The sequence below is a fragment of the Haemaphysalis longicornis genome, unplaced genomic scaffold (genome assembly GCF_048455015.1).
Source record: "Haemaphysalis longicornis isolate Haplotype H1 unplaced genomic scaffold, Haemaphysalis longicornis Haplotype H1 scaffold_14, whole genome shotgun sequence".
Classification (NCBI taxonomy): domain Eukaryota; kingdom Metazoa; phylum Arthropoda; class Arachnida; order Ixodida; family Ixodidae; genus Haemaphysalis; species Haemaphysalis longicornis.
In genome coordinates, this window is record NW_027526245.1 from 57286188 (window position 1) to 57309339 (window position 23152).

Genomic DNA, 23152 nt, shown 5'->3' on the forward strand with positions numbered 1-23152 from the left:
CAGGGAACGCTCGTGTCATCGCACGACCGATGCATGCCGTCATCGGAGCTATATTTCCTTTCGTGCGGCGGAATAAAGCGTGCTTCGGTGTCCTGGTTGTTTTTACACTGCTAGATTGCAACTACCTGACGCAGCTTTTGGGGGGCGGTACGTGATTCGATCTATGAAGCGAAAAAGTGCGAATCTGAGTTGGCGCCGAACGAGTACGACCGGCTCAACCCACGGACTTCTCGATGGCTGTATTATGTCGTCGCTGAGCATGTCGTCGACTGGAGTCCATATGGCTTCCCGCTCGTGTGAAGAGACGCGGTACGGTGACTGTCGGGTAGGTCGGGCCCCATCTTCTGTTATAATTCGGTGCTTCGCTAGGGGTGTCCAACGTAATTTTGAGTTTGCCGGAAAACACTCGCTGTAGCTACAGTGCAAATCCAGTAATCTGTCCCGATTTTCTTGCGGCAGTGCCGGGTTCACGTCGAAAGGTTGCGGCGGCTTGGAAGCATCTGCGCGTGCGCATTCAAAGTTACGAACGCGATCACTTGACTTGCTTCTTGCGTTTCTTCCAGGAACACAATGGCAGCACCCTTGTTTACATGCTGGTACTCCTCGGTGAAATTGGTGACCAAAACATGGGATTTGCATTCCTTAAAGCGCGCAATGCCTCTTGCGACGGAGACACCGCGGTTGAGAAGCAACCTTTGGTCACCCTCTACGATAGCGTCGATGTTAGGACCAGCATCCTCATAGTAGACGGCGATCATCAAGCTTGCGCGGGGTGGCCGAGTGACGGGATCGTCGACGATCCTTACAGCAGCACGGTGATCGGGGTTCAGTGGCGGCGTCGTGGAGTGATCAGAGGAAAAACTTATCGACTTGGTCTGGAGATCAATTATTGCGCCGTTGTCCGTCAAAAAGTCCATTCCGAGTATTACGTCGCGGGAGCAGTTAGGTAAAATTACGAACGAAGCAGGGTACGTGATGCCGTCTATGGTGACGCGGGATGTGCACGTTCCACTTGGTGTTACGAGATGGCCTCCTGCTGTGCGTATATGCTGACCGTCCCATCTTGTCGTAACTTTCTTCAGCTTAGACGCGAATGACCCTCTCATTACCGAGTAGTCGGCTCCCGTGTCGATGAGGGCGACTACGTCAAAGCCGTCGATGGACAACTGGACGTCGGACGCTGCCTTCCTCGAGTTCCGGGTGTGTCGGGGCGTCGCATCTCGGCTTGTGCCTGTTGACGGTCGGGTACCGTGCCTCGTCGTTGTCATCGTCTCAGCGGCAGGTTTGGTCATGTCAAGTACGCGTCGCGCCCTGTAATTGTCGTCGTGTTGATCAGTCACGTCAGGGTTAGGTCGGGTCGTCGGGATGAGGGCATGTCGTAAGTCACAGTCTTCGGCGAATTGTTGCGTCGTTGGAGGGTTTTCGGTTTTCCGCCGTTGTGCAACTTCACCTCCAGAAGGTGCCGCCTTCAGTTTCCCCCGCGTGGGCTGTGGGACTTTCCACGTGCGAAGTCAGCACTGCTACGGCGGTACATAAAGGGTGCGTATCCCGAGACCGTATTCTGCTGATGCGATGCGCCTCGGATGCTCGTGACGTCAAAATGACGTAAAAAAATTGCCAACGCTCCGCCCTCGGAGCATGCCTCGGAGATCGCGGGTAGTACGTCATGTCCGGAAGTGCGTGTCAACGCCTTCGGGGACAATCTCATAACTTTGAAATGCTGCTAGATCTCAATTAATAAAATTGTTTGAATATAAGAAATCCCTTTCTGTTTGTGTGTTTTCACGGGCACTCCCGTTGCTGCTAATGCTAGTTGAACATGTATACACGCATTTATTTTTCTACTTTGTTCAGTTATGAGGCGCCAGGGAGCGCTGCGCGCGGTACAGCTGTTTTTAAAGGAGGGATATTTGAACGCTGAGTGCAGGCACTGGACAAAGATTTCGTCCCACCAGGTTGTTCTCTTGGGACGAAGAGCGACGTAAACGGCAGTGCACTTTCTCGTGCAGCTTGCAGAAGACCATTCCATCGTTTTTCGAGACTTGAGCGCCCACTCTATAGTGGGAAAAAAAACTGTTGCCAAAGCGGCAGTATATATGAGTACTGTGACGTGAGTATGATATTTCATTCAATTTTCTAACGCCATGTCATTGTTCGGCCACTCTGGCTTGTGCAGCGAATTAAAACCGTTTTCAAAACGTATGTGTGCGTGTTTTGCGCACGATCAGATTGCGTACTTATATTGTCACGAAGCCAAGGATGACGCAGTTGTCTTGAAAGAGAAACAAGTTTATTGTAGCGAACTTGTGCCCTCCTAACAACTCGAAAGAATACAGAAGCGGCGAAGCAGCGGTCAACAAAGTGACTTGCACAGGCGAGTGTCGTCGAATCGAATGCCGCGGCGTCTGCTCTGCACGAGTTTATCTTTCGGCGCAAGTGTTTCTCGAACCGTCCATTGAAATCCAGGACATTGTAGATCAGAGAAGATTATTCTGGGCTAGTGACGTTAGGGCGAAACAGTCTGCTTATTTGAATGAGATAGCCAGTGCGGCATAAAAATAAAGAATGGAAGACGCGCTTCGCGGACAAAGATAACAGAGCCAGGCGTGGCCGGGCGGTAAAAACAAACAATAAAGAAACCCATACATGGTTCGCGGCAACATCATGGCAAGCTCATTTTAATTTTTTCAATGAAAGCAGGGCTGCAAGTGCAACGGCAGTAAAAAATAGTACTGACCTCCAATCTTTAGCGTCCCGAGGATACGTTACCCGCATAGCTTTGCTTCGTGAACTATATTAACATGCTGTTCTGCGTGACGAACTGCTCTGACAGCCTCAGCATGTATCACGTAATATTGACCACGCCCACATATTTTGTGTTTAATCATGCAAGTTGAAGCAGTTTGCTCAGTTTTTTTCTTAAAACATCCCGAGAATCAAACCGCCTTCCCGCAGGTATTGTTTTCATCCGCGATAGCCACTTGTTTCTACAAGCATAGGCACAACTCTGCAATGAGGTGTAATTTTTGTAATTGAGCACCTGCATTGTATCCTTACGTTAGCATATTTTGTAATTCCACTTCCCTATTTAATGCCTCTATCCTTGAGGGTTAAATAGGTGAAGCATATCGCAATACGCTTCGTTAACTAAGATAGAGACCAAATTTTCAACCCTTTGTTGTTGTTTGGCCGTTAAGCTCATAATGAAAACATTTTCAGACACACTGGATCTGGAGAGCTGCTGGACGTGGAAGGCGCTGAACGAACAAGCAGTACTGTGGGCCACAACAAGAATAGGTGCCAACTATGAGCACTTCAACAAGCTGGAGTAGAGAAAGCACTTTTGGCATTGCATCACAAACATCAATGTGCCTTTATTTATTTTTGCAAAGAAGATAGCATTGGTCTCTGTGCACTTTAAATAAGGCTGTGTACCATCACTACAGAAATGCTATAGTTGATTTTGTCACAATTATTTTTTCCCAGTGTTGGTTACTCCCCTATCGAAAAAAACCTTATGATTTTTATATGGGTCCCATAAAATTCACACGGGCCCGTAAGAATTCATATAGGGCTCTATATGAATTCTTACGGGCCCATATGATACAGACCCATAAGGAGTCTAACCACATATGAATTCTTATGGGCCCATATTAGATCCCCATATGGCATCTTACGGGCACATATGATAGGGACCCATAAGAAGTCTAACCCTATATGGATTCTCACGGGCCCATATGAAATCTCCATATGGATTCTTAAGGGGCATACATGATACGGTCCCATAAGGGATCTATCCCTATACGAATTATACGGGCTTGTTTCAACCACCATAGAAGGCTATATGTGGTTCATGAAGTCATGCGGGGCACCACGCTGCTTTCTGTGAGTGATATAAAGCTATGCACAGCCACGTCGTTACCACACTGTTGCAGATGGGGCCCGTAAGGTTGTAAATGTTTTAACAAAAATTAAATTTCATGTACTGCATGAGCATTAATTGTGAACTAAATTACATTTATTTTTATTCACTCTCATGATATCTCAAACGGTGCATTAAATATGTGCACCGTACCCAACCGATTCCCCTGACCCACTTTTCTGAATTTCTAAGCTTATGCATGAACCATATGCATTGTGTATATTAACAAATTCTCAATTGATGGTCCAGTGGGCATTTTATGGACCCGCGAAGCTGCTCCTGGAAACTCTTAATTCACCCAATTTTCTTCGTCAAAGCTTGTTTGGTATGCACAAGGGTAAATTAATTTCTCCACCTACCTCGAGGTGTGCTTTTTGCACAACACGCCAGCTATGCAGTAAAGCCAGACACACAAGACTGTTTATATGTTTGCAGGCGTTTATTTTCAAGAACAAATCACTTCACAATAAGAAATGCAACAGCGTAAGAGTCATATAAGAAATGCAGGTAAACAATGTTCTCAAATCTACAGGAAGAAGTTAACACAAAGAATATCAGCCTCTACAGCGAATGATGCACAGTACACTGCTGTCCACATACCGGAGTACTACTACATCACGATTTAGGAGTGGATCACACACATCTGCTTTTATTACCCAGCGTGTACATTTTGCACCCACCTAACAACACACATAGAAAAGAAAAGTAACTCTAGCTAGTAAAACAATTCGTATATCATATCCGACCTAGCACAGCCTAAGCTTATACATGTACCTTAGAAGAACTGCCAGTTGGACTTGGTATATGTTCATGGTTGAAACAGCATTACTTAAAAAGTGAAGGAGGAGGAAGACACACAAGCGCTACTAGAAACTTTATTTTATGTTGAGAAAACGAGGATATATGTAAAAGGAAAAAATCAAGAATCAGCATCATCACCAAAACAATGATGCATGCGTAGGACTTACAGGTAAACACCGCAGTGTTTTTCCCCATCAGCAGCCCAAAGAAATGCGCAGCTCATGCATAGGGTTGTTCGTTTTCGGGATTTATGTATTTTAAAAATTGGGGGTAAAAATTGGGTTCTATATTTCAAACTGACGATCGGGAGAAATGGGGTCTTTTTGTAAAGCCATCCCTAAACACGTTAAATACTCAGATCCACTTTTTGGTGCCTTAAGCATTTCAAGTACTAAACTTGTGCTGAAAGGGCGCATTAACTTGATGCTTTTTTCTGCACACAAAATTGGTCAGACGGTTCTAGCTGGCATACTGTACCGGGCGGCTACGTTCTTTCTCACCGGCGGAGACGATATTTCAAATTGCGAGTTGTTTTGGAAAGACAAACTTTTCATTTTGTAGCAGCAGAACTCAACATCGACAAACTAACACCACAGATAGCAGTTAAGACGCGTGACTACACGCCAAAAGGCATACCTCGAACCTAACCAACACCATACTGACACGCGCAAACCCATGGTAGTTTCCGGTGTGGACGAACCTCACTGAACTAGTGCATTTATCCACACGATTTTCTAGAAAAAGCCCAAAAAACAATGGCTCATCAGTGTAAAGAATTTGTTACATCAAGGTTAACAGTCTCAACGCCTTCATTACATAAAGATAGGTCATGAACACATGGGTTTCAGTGGGCTGGCAATGGGGAATTGAAAAACCTAAATCCAGGAATTTGTTACTTTGATGTTCATTACATCCAGGTTTAACTGTAGAAGGAATACTGAACGATCTAGTCTCGCTCGATGAAGTTTGGTACAGTGCATATGAAATCCTCTCTGTCACCAAATGAAACAAAAACACACGGCTTGGCTATTGCACTCAATTTTAGTGCAATGACAGGTTGTGACCGTGACAAAAAGCAATTACTAATGTGATCTGGAAGATCTGCATGGGTGTACTCACGCACAACTTTGCCACAAAGCAAAATCGCTTCCCCGTTTGCTGTGGAGCGAGCATCTGTCACTTCCAAAACCCTTTTTATCACAAAGCAACCACCATCATGGGCCCCAAACACTGCGCTGTCTCGTTTCCCACTACGCTTATACTCCTTACTGTGAAAAACAGTGCCCGCATAAGCGAACCTAAAGTGCTCCTGCACATCATGTACATCCCCGACCAATGAATTGACTGAGGCCGCCTCCATGGATGACAGGGACAGTACTCTCTTTGGCCGACCAAACATGCATGCACCCCCAACATGGTAGGCCTTCTCTAGTCTCGGGCAACCAAGGAAGTCTTGGCACAGCTGCTTTACGGAGGGTGGAAATGAGGCCAAAGATAACAGCAGCTGCAGCTCCTGGTGCATGACAACACGCTCAACGATCTGCTCTTTCACACCATTTGCAGCGGTCACAAGCTTCACAATACGACCATTTCCACTTTCGAATGTGAAAGCGGAATGTGCCCACAGAGGGCCATACTTGCGTGCAGCTTGTGCTAGGTGTGTCAATTGGTGAACGTTGAAGGTCATGCAATGATCTCCATACAGTCGTGCAGCACGGCCCACAAACTCTTGGAGAAGACGATCTGAAAGGAAGTAATTAGTGGTTGGTTAATATTACATCTAGTTGTTTTTCACTTGTGTTTCGTAAAAAAAATGCAGCATACCATTTCTACTGGGTTCTGCATATAAGGGATCAAAATTCAAAAGATGAAACACAAGCTACCTACCCACCGTAAAGTTACGAGAGAACGCCCTCCCCCAAAGCATCGCCCGCCTCCCTTTAGGTGTGAAATATTACAGCGAAGCTGTCAGCCTCTAGTTGCTAGGAAGATTTCATGTCGTAAACAAAAAAACCCAGGCAGGATCCAGCAGTTCCCGCCTAAGACACTGAGCGCATGAGTCAGGCTAGTCAGACGTGCAGCATAGAGCTCAGTATTCGTGTAAAAATCCTCAACAGAAGTATCTAAGTCACATTATGGATGATAAGGCAGCTGTGAACAATGGAAACCACCTCCCCCCCCCTGTGTTCCTGGTAGAGATTATGTTTGCAGATTACGTTTGAAGACTAGGCAGGGGCTAGTTTCACTAAACAGAGCAGGTCTTGCCCAAGGCACTGAGCACATGCATCAGGCATGGTAGGACCCTATATTTGGTGCCAGAAAAGCCGAGCACAAGCGACAAGCCCTGCCAAGACGACGAGGAACATTTCACACTCTCCCCCATCAGCATTTGCAGAGGTTTACAACAGCTTCGTTGGACATCCACTTTCACAGGGCAGGATGGCGACTTTTTTCCAATTTGCTAAAACGCACCACAGATTCCCCCCCCCCTTCCCTTTACCCCTTCTAAAATCGCACTAGCTTCAGCACTTTTGAAATCTCGGAAAAGTTCCTCCGTGAAAACGTCCCGCAGCCGGGAACACCGCCGATGTCTCGATTTTCAACAAAAGAGACACAACCTGTCCTAGCTTTTTTTACTTGATATCTCCACAGTTTTGGCTGGCAATGTGGCTGCTTTTTTGTAGTTTTTCGTCCCTGGCCCGAAAGTTCGTCGATCCCGTATTTTAGGGCACAGCATTTTTGCGCCTGCCACAGTGGCTTGGCGGTGGCGACGGCGTTGCAACTGAGTGACCGAAGGCAGAAAGATTACAAAAGTGGCTACAGTTGGAGTGATAATATGCTTTACCTGCATGAGTGATGGCAGCATGAGATAGCTCGTCTTGGAGCAGAATGAAGATCGCTTCAGAGAGGAAGGCAAAGTGCTTCAGGTAAACCGGCGGCAGAATGCCCCAGCAGCAAGGAAGGCAGTAAAAGAGTAACCAATTCCGCCATTCGTGCGCCTTCCAAAAGCACCGCACACGAAGCGTGCGGGGTAGGCGGGTGATGTGGTGAGGTGGCCGGATCCTCAGGAGGCGCTTGCTTACGGCTTGCAGAGTGGATGGTTGCCCTGCACAACATTATGACACACCTTTTAAAAAGTCGTTTGCTTCACATAAACCACACATATTCATAGATTCATTTAGCATACAGCTTAAAATTCATTTCAGCACAACTAATTCTTACCTATGTAGTAATCTTCATCGGAATTCACCGAGTCCACCCAATACTCGGTGAACTGCCTCACCACACCCAGTAGCACACAATGCATGTACTCGACAGTGTAGCACCACACCAAGTCCAAGTACGGCAAATTCGTCAGTGGCGAGGGTCCTTTCACACAATTCACTGGTGTGTCCAGCTGCATGGCCAGCTTTGCATCCCGTTGAACTCCCTCTGTTGTCCTTTGTACAGAGGGCTCAGTCTCCAGGTAAAGACGCCGTTCTGGAAAAAAAGTGTTTACAAGCGTTTAAAAATACACATAGTAACACAAGTTTGTAGGCATAACGTGAGCATATATTTCCAAAATGCCAAAGCAAGAAGGTGAGCAGGAGTAACAAATAAAAAGACGTTGCACGAACATTCTTTTTAAAGAAAAAAAGGTCATTTACTACTGATGAACAAAAAGGCAACACAAGGATGGTGCTTTGCTAACATGCAACATTGATGCATTTGGGACTGACTTCCTTCCAAACATATACTCTTCTGTCCAACTTGGTGATGGATGGCACTCGATTCCTGGGTTGGCGATGAAAACTACATGTTCCATAACACAGTAAAAAAACCAAAAGGCATAGCCTTGCTCATAAAGTAGGTGGCCCCTCATTCCTGATTTCTTGTAAGAAATTGTTACACGTGGAGAGAAAATTTGGTCGTTTACTTATTGTGAAACCGATTCGAGCCATTTGGGCATTTCACTATTTCACAGCTGTCAAAAAGGGGCAAAGCCCGACATCCAAGTTAATTCTTGGACCACTACTACCTGTACTGTACTTCTAAGCTAACTAGCGGTGTATTACCCCCCCCCCCTCTCCCTTTTGCCCCTTGTGGTGGCTGAGTGGCTAGGGCATTGTGCTACTGAGCCCAATGACGCAGTTTGATTCCTGGCCCTGGCGGCTAGCTGCTTTTCTGGTGAGGCTAAAAGCGAAAACGCCCGTGTGTTCAAGATTTTGACACTTGCTAAAAATCCCCAGGGGGTCAAAATTAATCTGGAGCCCTCACTACAGTGCGCCTGATTATCCTGAACAGCATCAGCGTGTAAAAAAAGCGGTGTGTGGTTGGTTTAGGAAAGCGGCGAAACAATTTTTTCACCAAAATGGTTCGAAATAAAAAACCAGCAAAAAATGTAAACAAATGTTTCCATTTTCATTAAATATCCGTTATTTCCCTAATAGTGTCACATTGCAGTGACAGAGCAATTTCTTTTAACGTGTAACTTTTTGTGCAAAGGTAATACAGAAATAATTTACAATATTTTTAGAATTACGATGGATAAACACAAACAGTGCGTAAATTATTCGCATGATGAGGCTAAAGATGAAAGCATTTTTTTTTACAAGGCATTTACCAAATGCTCTGTACGGAAACGTTGACTTTGTTTTTGCAATTTCGGAGGTTTAGCATGCCGAAGCTACGCCTGGGCTTTGTGGCATGCCACTGTGGAGGGCTCTAGATTAATTTTGACCACCTGGAGAACTTTAGTCCATCCCAAAATCTCAACCATAGGTCTTTCCTTCCTTCACCTCTACTTGAAAAGTGGCTACCATGGCTTGGATCGAATCCACGTTCTTTGGCTCAGGAGTATATTTTAGCCACTGAGTCACTGCAACGGGTTTTAATAATTGTTGCTTATGGACACTAGAAAATGATGTGCAACTGAGCTAGAAAGTGTAATTACACAAGCGCAGATTCAAATGTGTATGCACTCTGAAAAAATGCTTACTGTTGTCAAGTTTTCCACACGCCAGGCACCAAGGACAACCAAACTGGCCATTGAATTGGGTGTGGTTCCCAACCGCAGCTCTAGCAGGGGCATCAACACAGACACAAACAGGATACACCTTGGAGCGTAGCTCAGCAGAACCACATTTCCACATCAATTCACCCACGGCCTTCACTTCTTCCACAAACTTGGTCATGAAGAGCAACATGTCTGGATGCTTGTGTCCAAACCACAATCCAGCAAGCACGGTGTGTTCTGTTTGGCTTGAAAACGGCAGCTCGTTTACGAAGAACTGAATAGGCCATATTGACGCATTTGTCGACTTAAACAACGGGCTCCCATCTGTGTTTATAGTAAGCGTCAGGTCACTCCACCGGACTTTGCCATCTTCCCGAAGCGCTTTGCATGCAGCACCATCTGCGATGCCACTAAGGGCAGTGGTTCCTGCGTCCATGCGTTCCTTCAGTTTGCACAGGTTGCTGTACAGGGCATCTTTCGTCTGCGCCACGATGTGCCGCAACTGTTCTTTCAGGTCCATAATCACAAAAAGGCAGCCCTTCTTCTTCACCTCGGCGATCGTGGAAGTTGTCTTGCACAGCTCACAGCGTAAGCTTCACCCACCTGCTCTCGGCTCGAGCAGCGAGGTGCACGCATCACAGTAGTAATAGCTCTTCGTCATTCCTTTACACTTTGGCGCCCACAGCTTTCGGAGCAAGTACTTTGTGCCTCGTAAGCCGGTTTTCTTTGCACCAAATAGTGCATCTATCAGCTTCAGGAGGTCGTCGACTGCATTCCATGAGAGTCCGTGCGCCACCACGAATGCCATGATCAAAACGATTGCCGCAGCAACAGTCGTTCCGGATCCAGGTAATGTTTGGTTGCCGAAATTGCTGAAACACTCCGAGAGAGTTTCGATCTCATCAAAGAACGGTGCAGCATCATCTTGACTGGAAGCGTCGTCGTCACTTTCACTGTCTTCATCTGCGGTGGCAGCGCCGTTCGAGGCGTCGCTGGCGTTGTCAACATATTCGGCTTCGTGGGCACAGCACGCGGGATCACTGCAATCAGCTGAGTTGAGCAGTTCGTCCGCCGTTGAAAATCAATTTCTTGGCTGCTCCTGTTCTACACCAAGGTGAAGATCTGGCACCGAGTTGGGCGTAGCCGAGGTAGCTCCAGTTGACAGTCGCTTGTCGTTATACCACCGCGTTGACCGAGGAACTACAAAAGGTTCGTCGGTGCTTAAGTAGACTTTCCGGCGCTTTTTCTCCGTCTCCTGACTCATAATGACGTTTACACTGAGCTGTAAGCAATGTATAATTACATTATACTGCCCAGCTGATGAGTGATTAGAGAAACAAGCGCGTTTTCGACAGTGGATTGATGTGGATTTACCCTCTGTACTTTGGCCTGATTTGGGTGAAATCAGAAAGAAGCGGAAAGCTTTTACGTATTTTTGGACAAAAACTGCCAAATTATACTTCATAAAATAAATTAAGAGACATTATAAAGAAACAATAGTTTCGTAAAACATTGTAAATATTCTCAGGATTATTTACGAGCAAGACGACGAGGGATAAATCAAACCAAGCCAATCCGCAGCAGTAGTCGTTTCCCGTGTGGGCCTTTGTTGTGTGTATGCCTGCGGGATTTTGCGGCGGTGTGCGGTGCAGCACGTTTCTATGGCTCCAACAGTACCAACTTTTGCTTATGTCGCGTATAAGGACGGCCACAAAGCTATTGTGGCCGTTTCTCTGATAAGAAATTACGCGCCGTCGTCCTTAACGGACGTTCAAAAGGACAAAGACGCGTATTGGCGCTCCAGGGAGTCCGAGGACGAGGGTTTTTACCCTGCCGACATTCTGGAACTCGGAGGTAAGTTTTTATTTCACCACATAGTTCATAGTAATGTTGTCCGTATGGGATGTTATGACAAGTGGTAAATGTGGCGGCACACTTCGTTTGGCGTGTAGCCAAACGTAAAAGCTTGGAAACAGAGCATGTTTTGTAAAATTGAGAACGTTTGCGCGGAAGGCGTGCCATTCTGTAGTGTTTTCTTGTCCTGCAATTCAACGAAGCATTGTTGCATTGTATACCTGTCGCGTTTGCAATAACGCTGTGTATGAAGGTACAGTCGCCCAAATGTTATAACTAGCGTGCGAGAGCCACGACTGTTTGCGGGCGAGCGACATATGACGGGCCAAGTTGCAAAGTGGTTGAGGCTAAGCGGATGCTCAGAATGCGGGTTCGGCTGGGCTGTTCCTTCTTAGATTGTCACCCCATACAACCGCGCTGCAAGCGATCAGGCAGCGTGACTCAGCGAATTATTTGCTCGTATTTTATGTTCCGAAGATTAACGGTGCCTGCCAGTACAAATCCCTCAAATGAAATCTTACGATACAAAGAACACGCCCAATCGTGAAGTAAGCCTTAATGGCATAATACCAGTGTCAGCAATTGTGCACCTCACTTGCAGTCACCCAGACCGACCTAGTGAAGCGGCTAGCTAAGCGCCGCATTCCAGTGCCGGACAACATTTTTGAAGACGTGCATGCAACGGAGGTGATGAAGAAGGTAAGAACTTGATTTTCGCTGCCAGTAAGTAGTCAAAGGTTTTGGGAATGGTTGCTTCTGCTTTTTGGATGTTTTATGTTGTCTTCCCACAAGTCTTGAGGAAAGCAGTAGTGACATATCTGTCGGTTTGAATAAGCACTCCCGCTCATGCAACTTTTCTCATGACAGAAGCACAGGTGACTTCTGCTAACTGCATCTGCCCAAGTAGCAGCCCTTCTAGAGGCATTACTCAACAGGGCTGTGGTGGCTTACTGCTGTTCCAAAACAAACCAAGTTAAGTGAGTTAAAAGTTGTAGCTGCAGTCACTTTTTTAAGCAAATAAAAGCTAATAACACTGCGGAAGGTGGGATCCCAGCCGAAATTAGAAGTTCTTTCAGCTGCTAGTGTGCTTTTTGAATAAGTCTATGCATAAAAGAAGTAGTGTTATAATGAACATCAGCAAAATAAAATCACAGGGTGGAAAAAGCGGTTGAGAAAACAGTTCTGCTGTAAAAATTTAAACAAAAATTCAGGGAAGCTTGCACTGCCACACAATTGAATGGCAAAGCTGCTGTAGGTGAGCATTGCTGGACACATGTATGCTAATTTCTAGTATCATTGTTTATTTGTGTAGTTGTGGTGCTAGTAATTGTCATATGCGTCGAAGAGGTTGTCGGCTTCTTCGCGGCGAGTGGTGGATGCAAAGTCATCCTCAGCATTGTAAACTTCCACCAGCTCTTTGTCATTGAATCGCGGGGGTGGTGGCGGGATCTGTAAGTCGTCTCGGGTGGGATTGGGCCCGTCTTAGCCATGTCTTCCGTTATCCATGATGGCTGCTAGAGATTGCGGCCGCAGTGGCCTGTCCCAAGCTGGCTATCTGTTCACATTTAGCATCAGCGCTGGCGTTTTGTTTTTTGACATGCGCGGCAGCACTTGACGACAGTGCTGCTGTTTTCTGTTTGTTTGTTTTGTAAGCTACTCGGTGGTGGCCGTGATGCTCTCGCTTGGTATTTTCCTGGCGTTTTTTTCCCCTACAACACCAAACTTACAGCTTGTACAACAGCTCCACTGTTAAAATTCACACAATATCAATCGCTAATATAGATGGAACATCTGTAGTGGCACTATGAAGTTAGGTGTGTTGTGTTGTTTCAGGCTATTTCTGCAAAAGATGCGGCTGCAAAGGTGCGAGCTGAAAACAAAAAAAAATGCAGCGGCTGAGGCAGAACAGCACCTCCTCCTCCGACGACGACAGCGTGGTGCCCAGGGCGCTTTTGCTGGACGAGCAGCAAAAAAGTGCTGCTTTTCGACGCAAGCTCGCCACAGTACGGCAAGAATACCATGAGCTGCAGGTGCGCCACAACAGCCTGCAGGACCGACATTCTAAATTAGAATATGTGCTTCTGCACAAGCTCGGTAAGTGGCAGCCATACTTCTAATGGAGGCTTGCAGGGGCCGTTTTGTCAGATGAGTGCAAAAAAAAAATAATAAAAAGCAGTGGCTTTTTACTCATAAAGACGACCAGTGAAGCTGCAGTGCGTAATGTCTGAGCGAATAATTGTCATACACTTTGTTTCCGAATAGTTCCGGTAGGATAATGTCCATGCTTAACTGCGCAACAGGCAATGTGGGAAAGCCAGCTAATACAGATGAAGCTTACACCGGTCTCATTAATGTCGGCTTCACCTCTATACACAAATGCATTGCTAGGCAGACATTTTTACAGAGGGTTTGTAAGCACTTGTCAAAATATAAAAGGCATAGGACCATCTTTTTTGTATTTATGCTGTACTGTGAGCTTCTTTTTATGGCACAGAAACCTCCTCCAGAGGGAGTGTGGCATGATACCAGTAGATACTGTCGCCAGGGCGACCCCCATAACACCTCTTCTGTGAAAAACTTCTGTATGCCGAGATTTTAGCCCAAGTGCTTTCTCAGGTGGGCTAAATGGACCTTTTCCACAACTTTTATCTGCCCAAGCACTTGGTATGTTTACTGTCCAGGTTCTTCTGCAGTTTTTCCATGCAGCACTTTCTTAGATATTGTAGGTACCGGGCAGCTGGACAGGTGGCACCACCACTCGGCGCTCCCCTCGTTAGTAGAATGAACTGGTCCATTCGACTGCGCAGCCTTCCGTTGTTTTTGCCGTGTTTGCTTCGTTTCATGGAATGTTTGGGGGTGTTGTGAGCAGATATGTATGGTGAAACGAAGTCTAGACAGATGTGTTGGGTTTTTAGATGCACTAATGACTGCGTAAACTTGTCGGACGCTTCTAAGGTTGGATATGGGCTACGTTAACATGAGTGCTTCTTGCAGTGGTCTGTGCTTGGCTCCGCCCGATTTGAGTGCGAATATAACTATTAGTATTAATATTCATTTTTTCTTACATTCACTAAAGGCTACGTAAACTTGTTGGGCGCTTCAAGGGTTGGGTATACGTGCTGCATTGACATGCGTGCTTTTTGCAGCGCTCTCTGCCCGATCTGAGTAGAAATATAGCTAATAGTATTGGTATTCATTTCTGCCACTTTAAAGTTTCCACATGAGCCTTATAATGGTGGGGTACCTCGATACATATGGTTTGAAGAGAAAGGAACTTGCATATGAGTTCGATTACCGTGTTGCCGTGGGAACGTCGCGGCAGTTTACACTTTCTGTAACCGTGAGCTTTGATCCTTGTGAGTGACCACACGGGAGCCTAATAGCCGAAGAGGGACTCCCATGTTTGTAGTGGTCATATTACCAAGAGCCAAAGTAATTCAAACACCGAACAGCCCAAAGCTAAACATCTTCCCTCCTCCGCTGCCCATTTTTCCCCCTGCATGGAATAAAGGCTGGCACTGATAGTATTTTTTGCCCCTGTATATGTGCAGTTAGAATTTGTGCAGTGAGAGACAACTGCCTGATTTTGGTGTTTGGAGCTAGAATGGTATATACTGAACTACCTTAACTGTAAATATATTAGTGGGCAGCACGATGGTGTTAAAGTGTTGCAATGAATTTCAGTGCCAGTACTAACGAATTTCTTTTTTGTGAATTTGTGCAGGGGTATCGGCCGACTTCCGGGAAGCCCAAGCTGTTGTACCTGGTGTAAGCATATTTCTGTTTCTAAGCAGATTTCGCTGTGACATTTTCAATGCACGCCAGGCCTTCACCTTTAATATTTTGGGTGTTCTTTGTCTTGCTTTTTTTAGCCCTATTGCACTGAAGCAGTAACCACACACATACCTTTATGGGCCTGTGTGTTTGTGTTGTGACGTGACTGATGAGAATAGGGACAACCACCGACATCGAGGTGTGCGAAAATGCATGCACTGCTTCGCACTTGACGGGACCGCCTTGATTGAAATGGCCCCATTATACTACTCAAATGGCGTGTTAAGTTTTCAACACTATTGTTGTAATGCGAATAGGCGTCCACTTTTCATTTTAGCACAGAGCAACATTACCTGCAATAACTCAGCTTTTTACTGAAACACAGCAGCATTGGTGCATTCTCAGTGCATGTTGGCAGCCAATCCAGAGAGAAAAGTCTGCCTCCAGCTGGTAGAGTTCCATCATGTGCACGTTTCTGTTGGATGCTTTGAAATGAGAGAAGGGTATGCACTCAATAAACCTTGTCTAACACTGCAATTATGCTTGCTTATCACAGGAATCTGAGAGAGGGGACAACGGCAGCTGCACTGCTGGATGCTCCAGCGGCTGTCACGGGTCCCTGGGCCTTGTGAGCGACAGCACTGATTTACCGCAGCTGGTAAGCAGCTTGGAGTACATACAAGTATCTGGCATTGCTAGTTCTTGCAGAACCTGCTGCGTTTCACCTTGCGCATCACATCTGGCCAGTGCGAGGTGTCGAATAAGCTTGAAATTTGGCATACAAGTGTGTGCATGTACCTACTGCTAATCATCAATCTGTGTTTTCCCCATTAGATCTTATATGTTACTTCTTTATATTGCTGTTCTCTTGTCCAGCAATTACCTAGTCCTCTTTACTTTTTGATATTGCCATTCTTGACTTATACTCTAGTTACACGGGTGCAGTTAACCACGGTTAGACAAAACCACAGTTTGCTGCGTTACATGACAGACGAGACTTCGGTTACCCCGCTAACCATGGTTAACGCAAACTGAGCTTGGCCACCTCAGTTCGGTCATGCTAACCGCAGTTACCGCAGCCGCAGTGCTCAAAATCGCACAAGTCAGTCCGGACGCAAGTGGCGGCACATCAGCGGAGGCGGAAAAAAAATCATCTGGCATTCGGAGGAGACGAAGGTTCTCAAATAGCGGGAGCCCCAAAGCTGCCCCCAAGAGGTGCTTGCATTCTTTGCATCGCTCTTGCAATCAGCACGACTGCCCGTCAGCAGCGGCTCGTTTCCCAATCCACCCGATCAACTACGACAAAAGCCGTGCTAAATTTGTAAATTTCGCGCGTCTTCTGTTAAAAAAATAGATAAAGCACGCAATCATGAAGCGTTTTCCCCACTCGGAGACAATCGGCGCGCACGTTGGCCGTGCCTGCAAACACCGGCGCGCCTGCCTGCACGGCACTGCAAGTGGCTCGAACCGGCCCAGACCACGGCAGTAACAGCTTATCGCCGCTCTTCGAAATCAACCTGATCACGGAAAAGAACTTCCACATGCGAGAAAGTGGATGTTAGTGCGGTGAAAAATTGTGCTATGGATTGTAATTCGCAGTTGTAGAGGTAGCGGCGGTCAAATATCTACCGCAATGCTGAGCCTAAAGTTCCCAACACCCGAGCAGACCTGAGCAAACCCAGCTGGTTGCGAGCTGTTGGGGAAGCTCCTCGCCGCGCGCGAGTGCGTTGCGTTTGGGTCTGAAGCGGCTGCTTTAGCGATATTTCCTTTTGTCTACATTGCTTCTCTTTTGTTTTTTAATCATGCAGTTAAAAGTGTCGTAATTTATTTTTGTTACGCTCACAACCAAGTGACCGTGGTCACCACGCGTGTAACAGCCAAAACCACAGTTTGTGATAACCGCGGTTAAAGTTTAATAAACACAGTTAAACTTAACTGCAGTTACTTCCGCCGGGTAACTAGGGTATTATCTGACTTCCTCCAACAGCCAGAAAACAGAGGTGATGGCGCCCATCTGCCACCAAACCCACCATGCTCTGCCACCCCCCCCCCCGCACCAACCACAGAGACGACCCTTCAAGGCCTTGCATCTTTGAGTGCTCTGCACGATGGAGAGGTATGCAAATGCAATATCGATTACCAAAGTGTTTTGCTACCCAGCCCACTATTACATTCTGTGCTTTGGTGTACTCAAAGAAGTGTGCATTTAAATAGTGCACTGCCTTAAATGTTAATTGTTGTCCCGACGGTTCATAAATATTTTTCAGGTGTGGGTTATTAGGTGGACCTTTTTTGTGTGTGCTGCTAGGTTTGCACGGCTGATGCTTTGCAGGCAAGTTCCAGCGACTACACAACTCCAGGAAAACCAATAAAAAAGGAAGCAAAGCTTTTGCAGCCATGTTGCTCGAAATTCAACCGTAAGAGCTGTATGGGCTTGTTTTTGGCATTATGAGCCAAATACTGTCCAAGAAAAAAATTCAGTTTGGTTCACTGACATATCTGTTTACCTCTTTCAAACTGGCTCGAGTACAGAGGCGGAATGTGCACCAGATGTGCAATTTCAGATAGTAAGATATTAATTTTATAGCTTTAGTAATATAAGGCAAAATTTGGCAAAACTATGTGAATCTTTAAAATAAGCGCGGAAGGACGGTTGCTAGTAGCAACCGTCCTTCCGCACTAGTAGCGCGTTGTCCTGTGTATATCTTTTCTTAGTCAACATCCTTTGCACCCGTTTTCAAGATGAATGAACACCAACTTGCCAACTTTCCATCCTGTTAAACTATGTGAATGTAATGCAATAATTTATTTTAGCAGAAGCTATACCCAGCCTGTGTGCAGCAATAGAGTTCTAGTGTACTGACCCTGTCATTACCATTCTTCCATGGCATGTCGCTCATGGCTGCACATAGAACTCTTTCAGTCAAGTGAAACAAAAAGTTGTTTTATAGCACTCCCGAGTGCCATTCCATGCGTATGATGTGACAGCTGGTGGATGTCTGCAAGGGCAAGGCTTGCATCGGCATCAGCAGCCCACGGTTGTGGCTTAGTTGTAATGTCATCAGTGATCACACTTCCTGCCTTTTCACTTTAAAAATTGAACTTCCTCAACGGTCCAATCGTCTGGAGGCCTTAGATTAAAATAACTTATGATTTACTGATATTTTATACTTTTAACTTCCGGTTACTGAACGTTATTTCTCCATAGGATTGCATGCAGAGCTGACGGGATCCTCACTTCAGTTCTAATTAAGAATTCCAATTAAGGGACTACATATTATTACAAGGCGCGGCACGCAGCATTTTTTATGCCGCGCTGTGTGAGATGAATAGTTGTGCACTTCAGATTTGAGCGGGGGTTTCGGTGCCCACATTGACATTTTGTGCGGTGAAAAGTTGTTTCCATTTCTGGTTTTACTAAGAATGCACTTGCGTGTTCATGTAACTCACGAGTGTCATTCATTTAGAACGTCAGTAACAAACAAGCACTTAGCTTGTCTTAACACTTTGAGTGTTGCTTTGCTTTCCATTCATCCATGAAATAAATTATGAAAGAGCTGCTGTTTCTTTTTTTTTTCTTCCAATTTGTACTTGTGCCACGTGTCCCCTCGAAATTCCAGCCTGGTGTGCTTTTCATAGTAGTTGTTTCTCACCGTATAATCATATTGGTTGCTCTGATGTTGCCAAACGCAGGATGACATGGACCCAGCCAGCACATGCGCAGCCAGCACATCCCAAACCCCTGGCATTCTGGCGAGAGTTGGCGACCAGGTATGATTATCTTTTGCGTGTTTCAACTAGTCTACCATTATATAAAAGAGTGTTTGTGTCACGATGCCAGTGAACTCCAGAAAGTGGTGGTGTGATTGCAGTGCAATCTAATGCTCTTTTTTTACAAGAAAGACCTAGATTTTTGTTGCCTGCATAGTGCAATACCTTAAAGTATGTTGTGTTCATGGTTGTTATGTGACCATGTGCACCTTTCTTAATTCTTCTGACTTCAGGGCATACCAAATTACCATATTAATGCGATTCTAAGCACCCCTTTTTTCCACAATCACGATGCCCAAAGTGTGGGGTGTTTAGGTTCGAAAAACCTTAATTTGTTTGTAGCCTGTTGAGTTATCTCGGAAGTGGCAGAGAAAGAGTTAAACTAGTCTAAACCTGCCAAAGCTTAGTGCGAGTGGTATCAGTCCCTCTGCTCTTCTTTTTAATATCGGAATATATTTAATGCTATTTTCAGTAATGTCCGTGTGCTGGACATTGGAAAGAGAAACAAAAAAAAACCGATAGTACACACAACATACAGATTTAGGTTGTGTACACTTGCAATCATTTTTGGAAAAAACTGTGGTTGATTTCTCTGTCATAGGAATCTGTAAAACACGAAAGTGAAATGTGGAGTGAAATCTGCATGCAGCAAAAGGAGCATGATTATCGGCTCTCTTGTTGGTGTGCTTGGTGAGTTATGTCCTGCTAGCGGTTCGCTTCAGGAAAAGTGCGAACACTTTGGTCCTGCTCTGTGGCGTGTATGGCAGATGGTTGCGTTGCGACAAGCTTAGCTTGTGTAATTGTTTCTTTTCGAAATTGTTAGGTGGCACTGCAATGTAGTAGGCTCGTAGTGCTAAACTCACTTCATAGCATGACGGCGACTTGGTGAAAGCTTGCTGGGCACAATCCTAGCGCATCGTACCTTATTCCTTCAAGCAGAGCTACCATAGCGAGTTAGAACAGAACATGATAATAAACTGCAAATGAAAGTTCTGACTGATAAGTGAGGATCAAAACGTCAACATGCATCCACCACAGAGTTTGGTTTATAACACCAAGTGGATTTTTCACATCGCTTGCCTTCAATAGTGTTCTCGTCATAGTCATTGACATGGTATTTTACATCACATGGAGGATAATTGGGGCCTTTATTGATGTCAAACCACCAGAAATCTTCCAGAGAACCATCCAAAATAGCAAAATTTGAAATAGAGATTGGGCTTCACCGCAAGGCATGGGCACCACGTGTGCTAACATTTTCTTTGACATCTGACAGATTGTACCGCGCAACGCAATTGTTTTTCTAGGGCGTGTTTTTGAAATGGCTAACTATAAAATGTGTATTTTTTTCACTACTGGTGGTTTAATATATACAACTTCCTATTTTTTATTTTCTTCGACGCCTCGACAAAAATTTCAAATCTGATCTTTTTTTCGCGATCATTATTTATGGAAACATTAAAACTGGTGTGGAATCATCTGTGAAAGCGCGTGGAATCATCTGCATTTTATGTGACTGCAATATGTGCCTTAGCAATATATATAGCACAGAAAGAATGTTTTGTTAGACCCCTCAAAATTGGTCAATTTCCCACACTAATGAAATAGTTGACCCGACTGACTGCCGCTACGGCATTCCTGGAATGCATGAAAAGGGAATGAAGAGGAGTGAGAAAGCAGACAGATCTCATTGAAGTGTTGTTTCCTTCGCGTTTGGGGCGTTCCAATTTCCAGAGACCATGTGGGCATTGGAACTCTACTTGGTCAACATTTCTTGGTAAACTTTTTTTGCCGTAACAGAAGCGGACAGGCTATATCCTAGTCCAAAGGAATTTGGCAAGTAATAAGTAATTTCCATGAAATTACTGGCCTGAAGTAATTTATTACATTAATAAATTACCAACACTCATAATTCATTACAGCAAAAAGTAATTTAATTAGTGTAATTTCCTTACTGCCGATCAAATTGCTTGTAAAGATAACTGCATCGATTACTTTAATTGGGCTGGTCACTGTTACTTTTATTCCTTTCCTTTCATTATCTGTGTATCTTTGCAAACCAAAATATTTTGTCCTGCAGGTTCACCTTGGCAACGATGTCTTTGTGTCCGCCCAGCGGTGGGAATGGCTGCTATCGAGGAAGAAGGACTCGTTGTTCGTCAAGGAGCTGACGAAGGCGGTTTGGGGGGTGGCGAACCTTCGTGGCCGCAGCGTGATGGGTGCACCGTGCCGCCGGTTCCTCAACAGCAAGGAGCCGGGGACGGTGCCCAAGAAGCGTGCCCTCACACCGAGGAAGCTGCACGCTGTTGCTAGTGAGTGTCTTTGCTGGGATATCTGTTTTTGCTCAGTGCATATTAGCAGTTTTGTCCTCATTGCATTTAAGCTTACCAAATTAATGTGAACATGGTACACTTTCAGGTGCATTCGACCACTTCATAGGTCGAGCGGACATCGACGTGCCTGCGAAAACCCGACGCTTGAAGATGAACAGGTTTCTTGCAGAGATGCTTAAAGACTTGAAGTGAAAGTGCATCTCTGCAATAAACCTGTTCATCTTTCAGCTCTGCATGTGTGGCTTTGTACTCAAGTATGTACACAAATATGTGGCAATAAATGCCTTAAAAAGCTGAAACACCACTGTCTCCTTGCAAAGAGAAGCCGGTATACGCGGCAAGGACATTCACCACAGCAGATATTTGTGTTCACACGTGTAAACAAGCGAAACAAAAGTTATCTGAGCTTTTTATATGGGCATGTAAATATATGGGTCTGTGACACCATATGAAATCCCTATATGAAAGAAGCCCTATATGTTTCCCCCATATCCCCGCCATATACCCATATCCAATAATGCCATATGTATGGGGCCCATAGATCCCATATATGGGGTTTTTTGGTAGGGTCTTGGACGGTGCTGCTGCATGCTGGGGATAAGGAAACAGTTCAAGATAACTTGCCACACTCTGATTTATTGAGGAAAAATTCAATACACCTTTGTAGATGCTGCTGTTGGCATATCATAATTATTTTTTACAAGCAGGTGTCCTACATGATAAAAAATCGCAATATCACTCTTCACAAACCTAAGCAAGCAATCAAAGCACAGAGTGCTAGAATACAGGCAATGGTGGGGTAAATGAAACTTTTGTGACCATTTTTCCACTTATCATGAGAATGTCAGAGTAAACCATGAGAGTGAACTCTGTGTTAAGAGACAGCCTCCAACATTTTAAGCATGTTTATTTTTTTGTATCAACAGTGGAGATGCATACTTGTATTTCGTGTTCTCTTAAGTAAAATGATCTGTCAGAGATTGCCAAACAAAGTCACCGTGCAATATCATAATGTCACCGTGCAATGTTGTGCTATGTCATAATATAACTCTTGACAGGACTGAACTAAATGTGTCCAAAAGTGTCCGCAGTATACTGATTATGTTTTTTTGTTTGTGGTACATGTATCATCATTCTTTGCTTCACAACAGAATGACGGTTACAGTGTAATAAACAGAATTTTCTCAAGAGAATCTTGACCAGTCTCTATACTTACAACCTAGGCCTCACGACCCATCAAAACAGTAGTCACTGGCTATCCCAGATCAAGCAACACCGTGTCAAGACATAGTATAAAGTGGTCAAAAGCACAGCAACTTTCTCTGTTATCCTCACACTACCTTGTCAAATACAAAACGACAAGAAGCTTCTCTACAGAAAACAATGTCGCATCAGGGCATAGTATATGCTGCTTGAAACAACAACAAAACAATTTTCTCCCGACAAAACAAACACCGCACACCACACACAATCAGAAACGAATATTAAAAATGAGATGTTCAGTGCCACAAAGCTGTCTGAAGATGTGTTGGTTGCCCTGTCCTTCAGGAGCAAGAATCAACATGTCGGGGGCAGGCACCTCCTCAGCCGCGTCGTCTGTATCACTGCCCTCGTCCCTTGCTGCTGCTGCAGATATTGTCGTCAGTCGTTCCAACAGGCAGCCACACAACACACACTGACAATGTTGGCTGCCAGAAGAGG

At 45.2% G+C, this 23152-nt stretch overlaps 2 protein-coding genes across 2 annotated transcripts; one reads left to right on the top strand and one right to left on the bottom strand.

Annotated features, from left to right (window-relative positions):
- Window positions 1–4558: 4558 nt before the first annotated feature.
- LOC144164922 (uncharacterized) lies at window positions 4559–10291 on the bottom strand. The gene is made up of 4 exons (XM_077695149.1): window positions 9702–10291; window positions 7946–8203; window positions 7569–7829; window positions 4559–6466 (listed from the first exon to the last, which is right to left on the bottom strand). The coding sequence occupies exons 1-4, from the start codon at window positions 10237–10239 to the stop codon at window positions 5670–5672; spliced, it is 1854 nt and encodes a 617-aa protein (XP_077551275.1). The 5' UTR covers window positions 10240–10291; the 3' UTR covers window positions 4559–5669.
- A 2899-nt stretch (window positions 10292–13190) lies between these two features.
- LOC144164923 (uncharacterized) lies at window positions 13191–21643 on the top strand. The gene is made up of 7 exons (XM_077695150.1): window positions 13191–13667; window positions 15298–15341; window positions 15904–16005; window positions 17335–17463; window positions 19041–19118; window positions 21199–21430; window positions 21537–21643. Exons 1-7 carry the CDS (start codon window positions 13460–13462, stop codon window positions 21641–21643), a joined length of 900 nt encoding a protein of 299 aa, XP_077551276.1. The 5' UTR covers window positions 13191–13459.
- The last annotated feature ends 1509 nt before the right edge of the window (window positions 21644–23152 follow it).

What these genes read in the sequence shown, in the direction of transcription:
- LOC144164922 (XM_077695149.1), bottom strand. Translation starts at nt 10,239, where the DNA reads ATGGACCTGAAAGAACAGTTGCGGCACATCGTGGCGCAGACGAAAGAT. An exon ending in GTGTGGAAAACTTGACAACA is followed by an intron (nt 8,204 to 9,701) that starts GTAAGCATTTTT and finishes CTTTTTTTCCAG; the next exon opens with AACGGCGTCTTTACCTGGAG. An exon ending in TGCTGCCATCACTCATGCAG is followed by an intron (nt 6,467 to 7,568) that starts GTAAAGCATATT and finishes ACTTCCTTTCAG; the next exon opens with ATCGTCTTCTCCAAGAGTTT.
- LOC144164923 (XM_077695150.1), top strand. Translation starts at nt 13,460, where the DNA reads ATGCAGCGGCTGAGGCAGAACAGCACCTCCTCCTCCGACGACGACAGC. An exon ending in TGTGCTTCTGCACAAGCTCG is followed by an intron (nt 13,668 to 15,297) that starts GTAAGTGGCAGC and finishes GAATTTGTGCAG; the next exon opens with GGGTATCGGCCGACTTCCGG. An exon ending in CCCAAGCTGTTGTACCTGGT is followed by an intron (nt 15,342 to 15,903) that starts GTAAGCATATTT and finishes TGCTTATCACAG; the next exon opens with GAATCTGAGAGAGGGGACAA.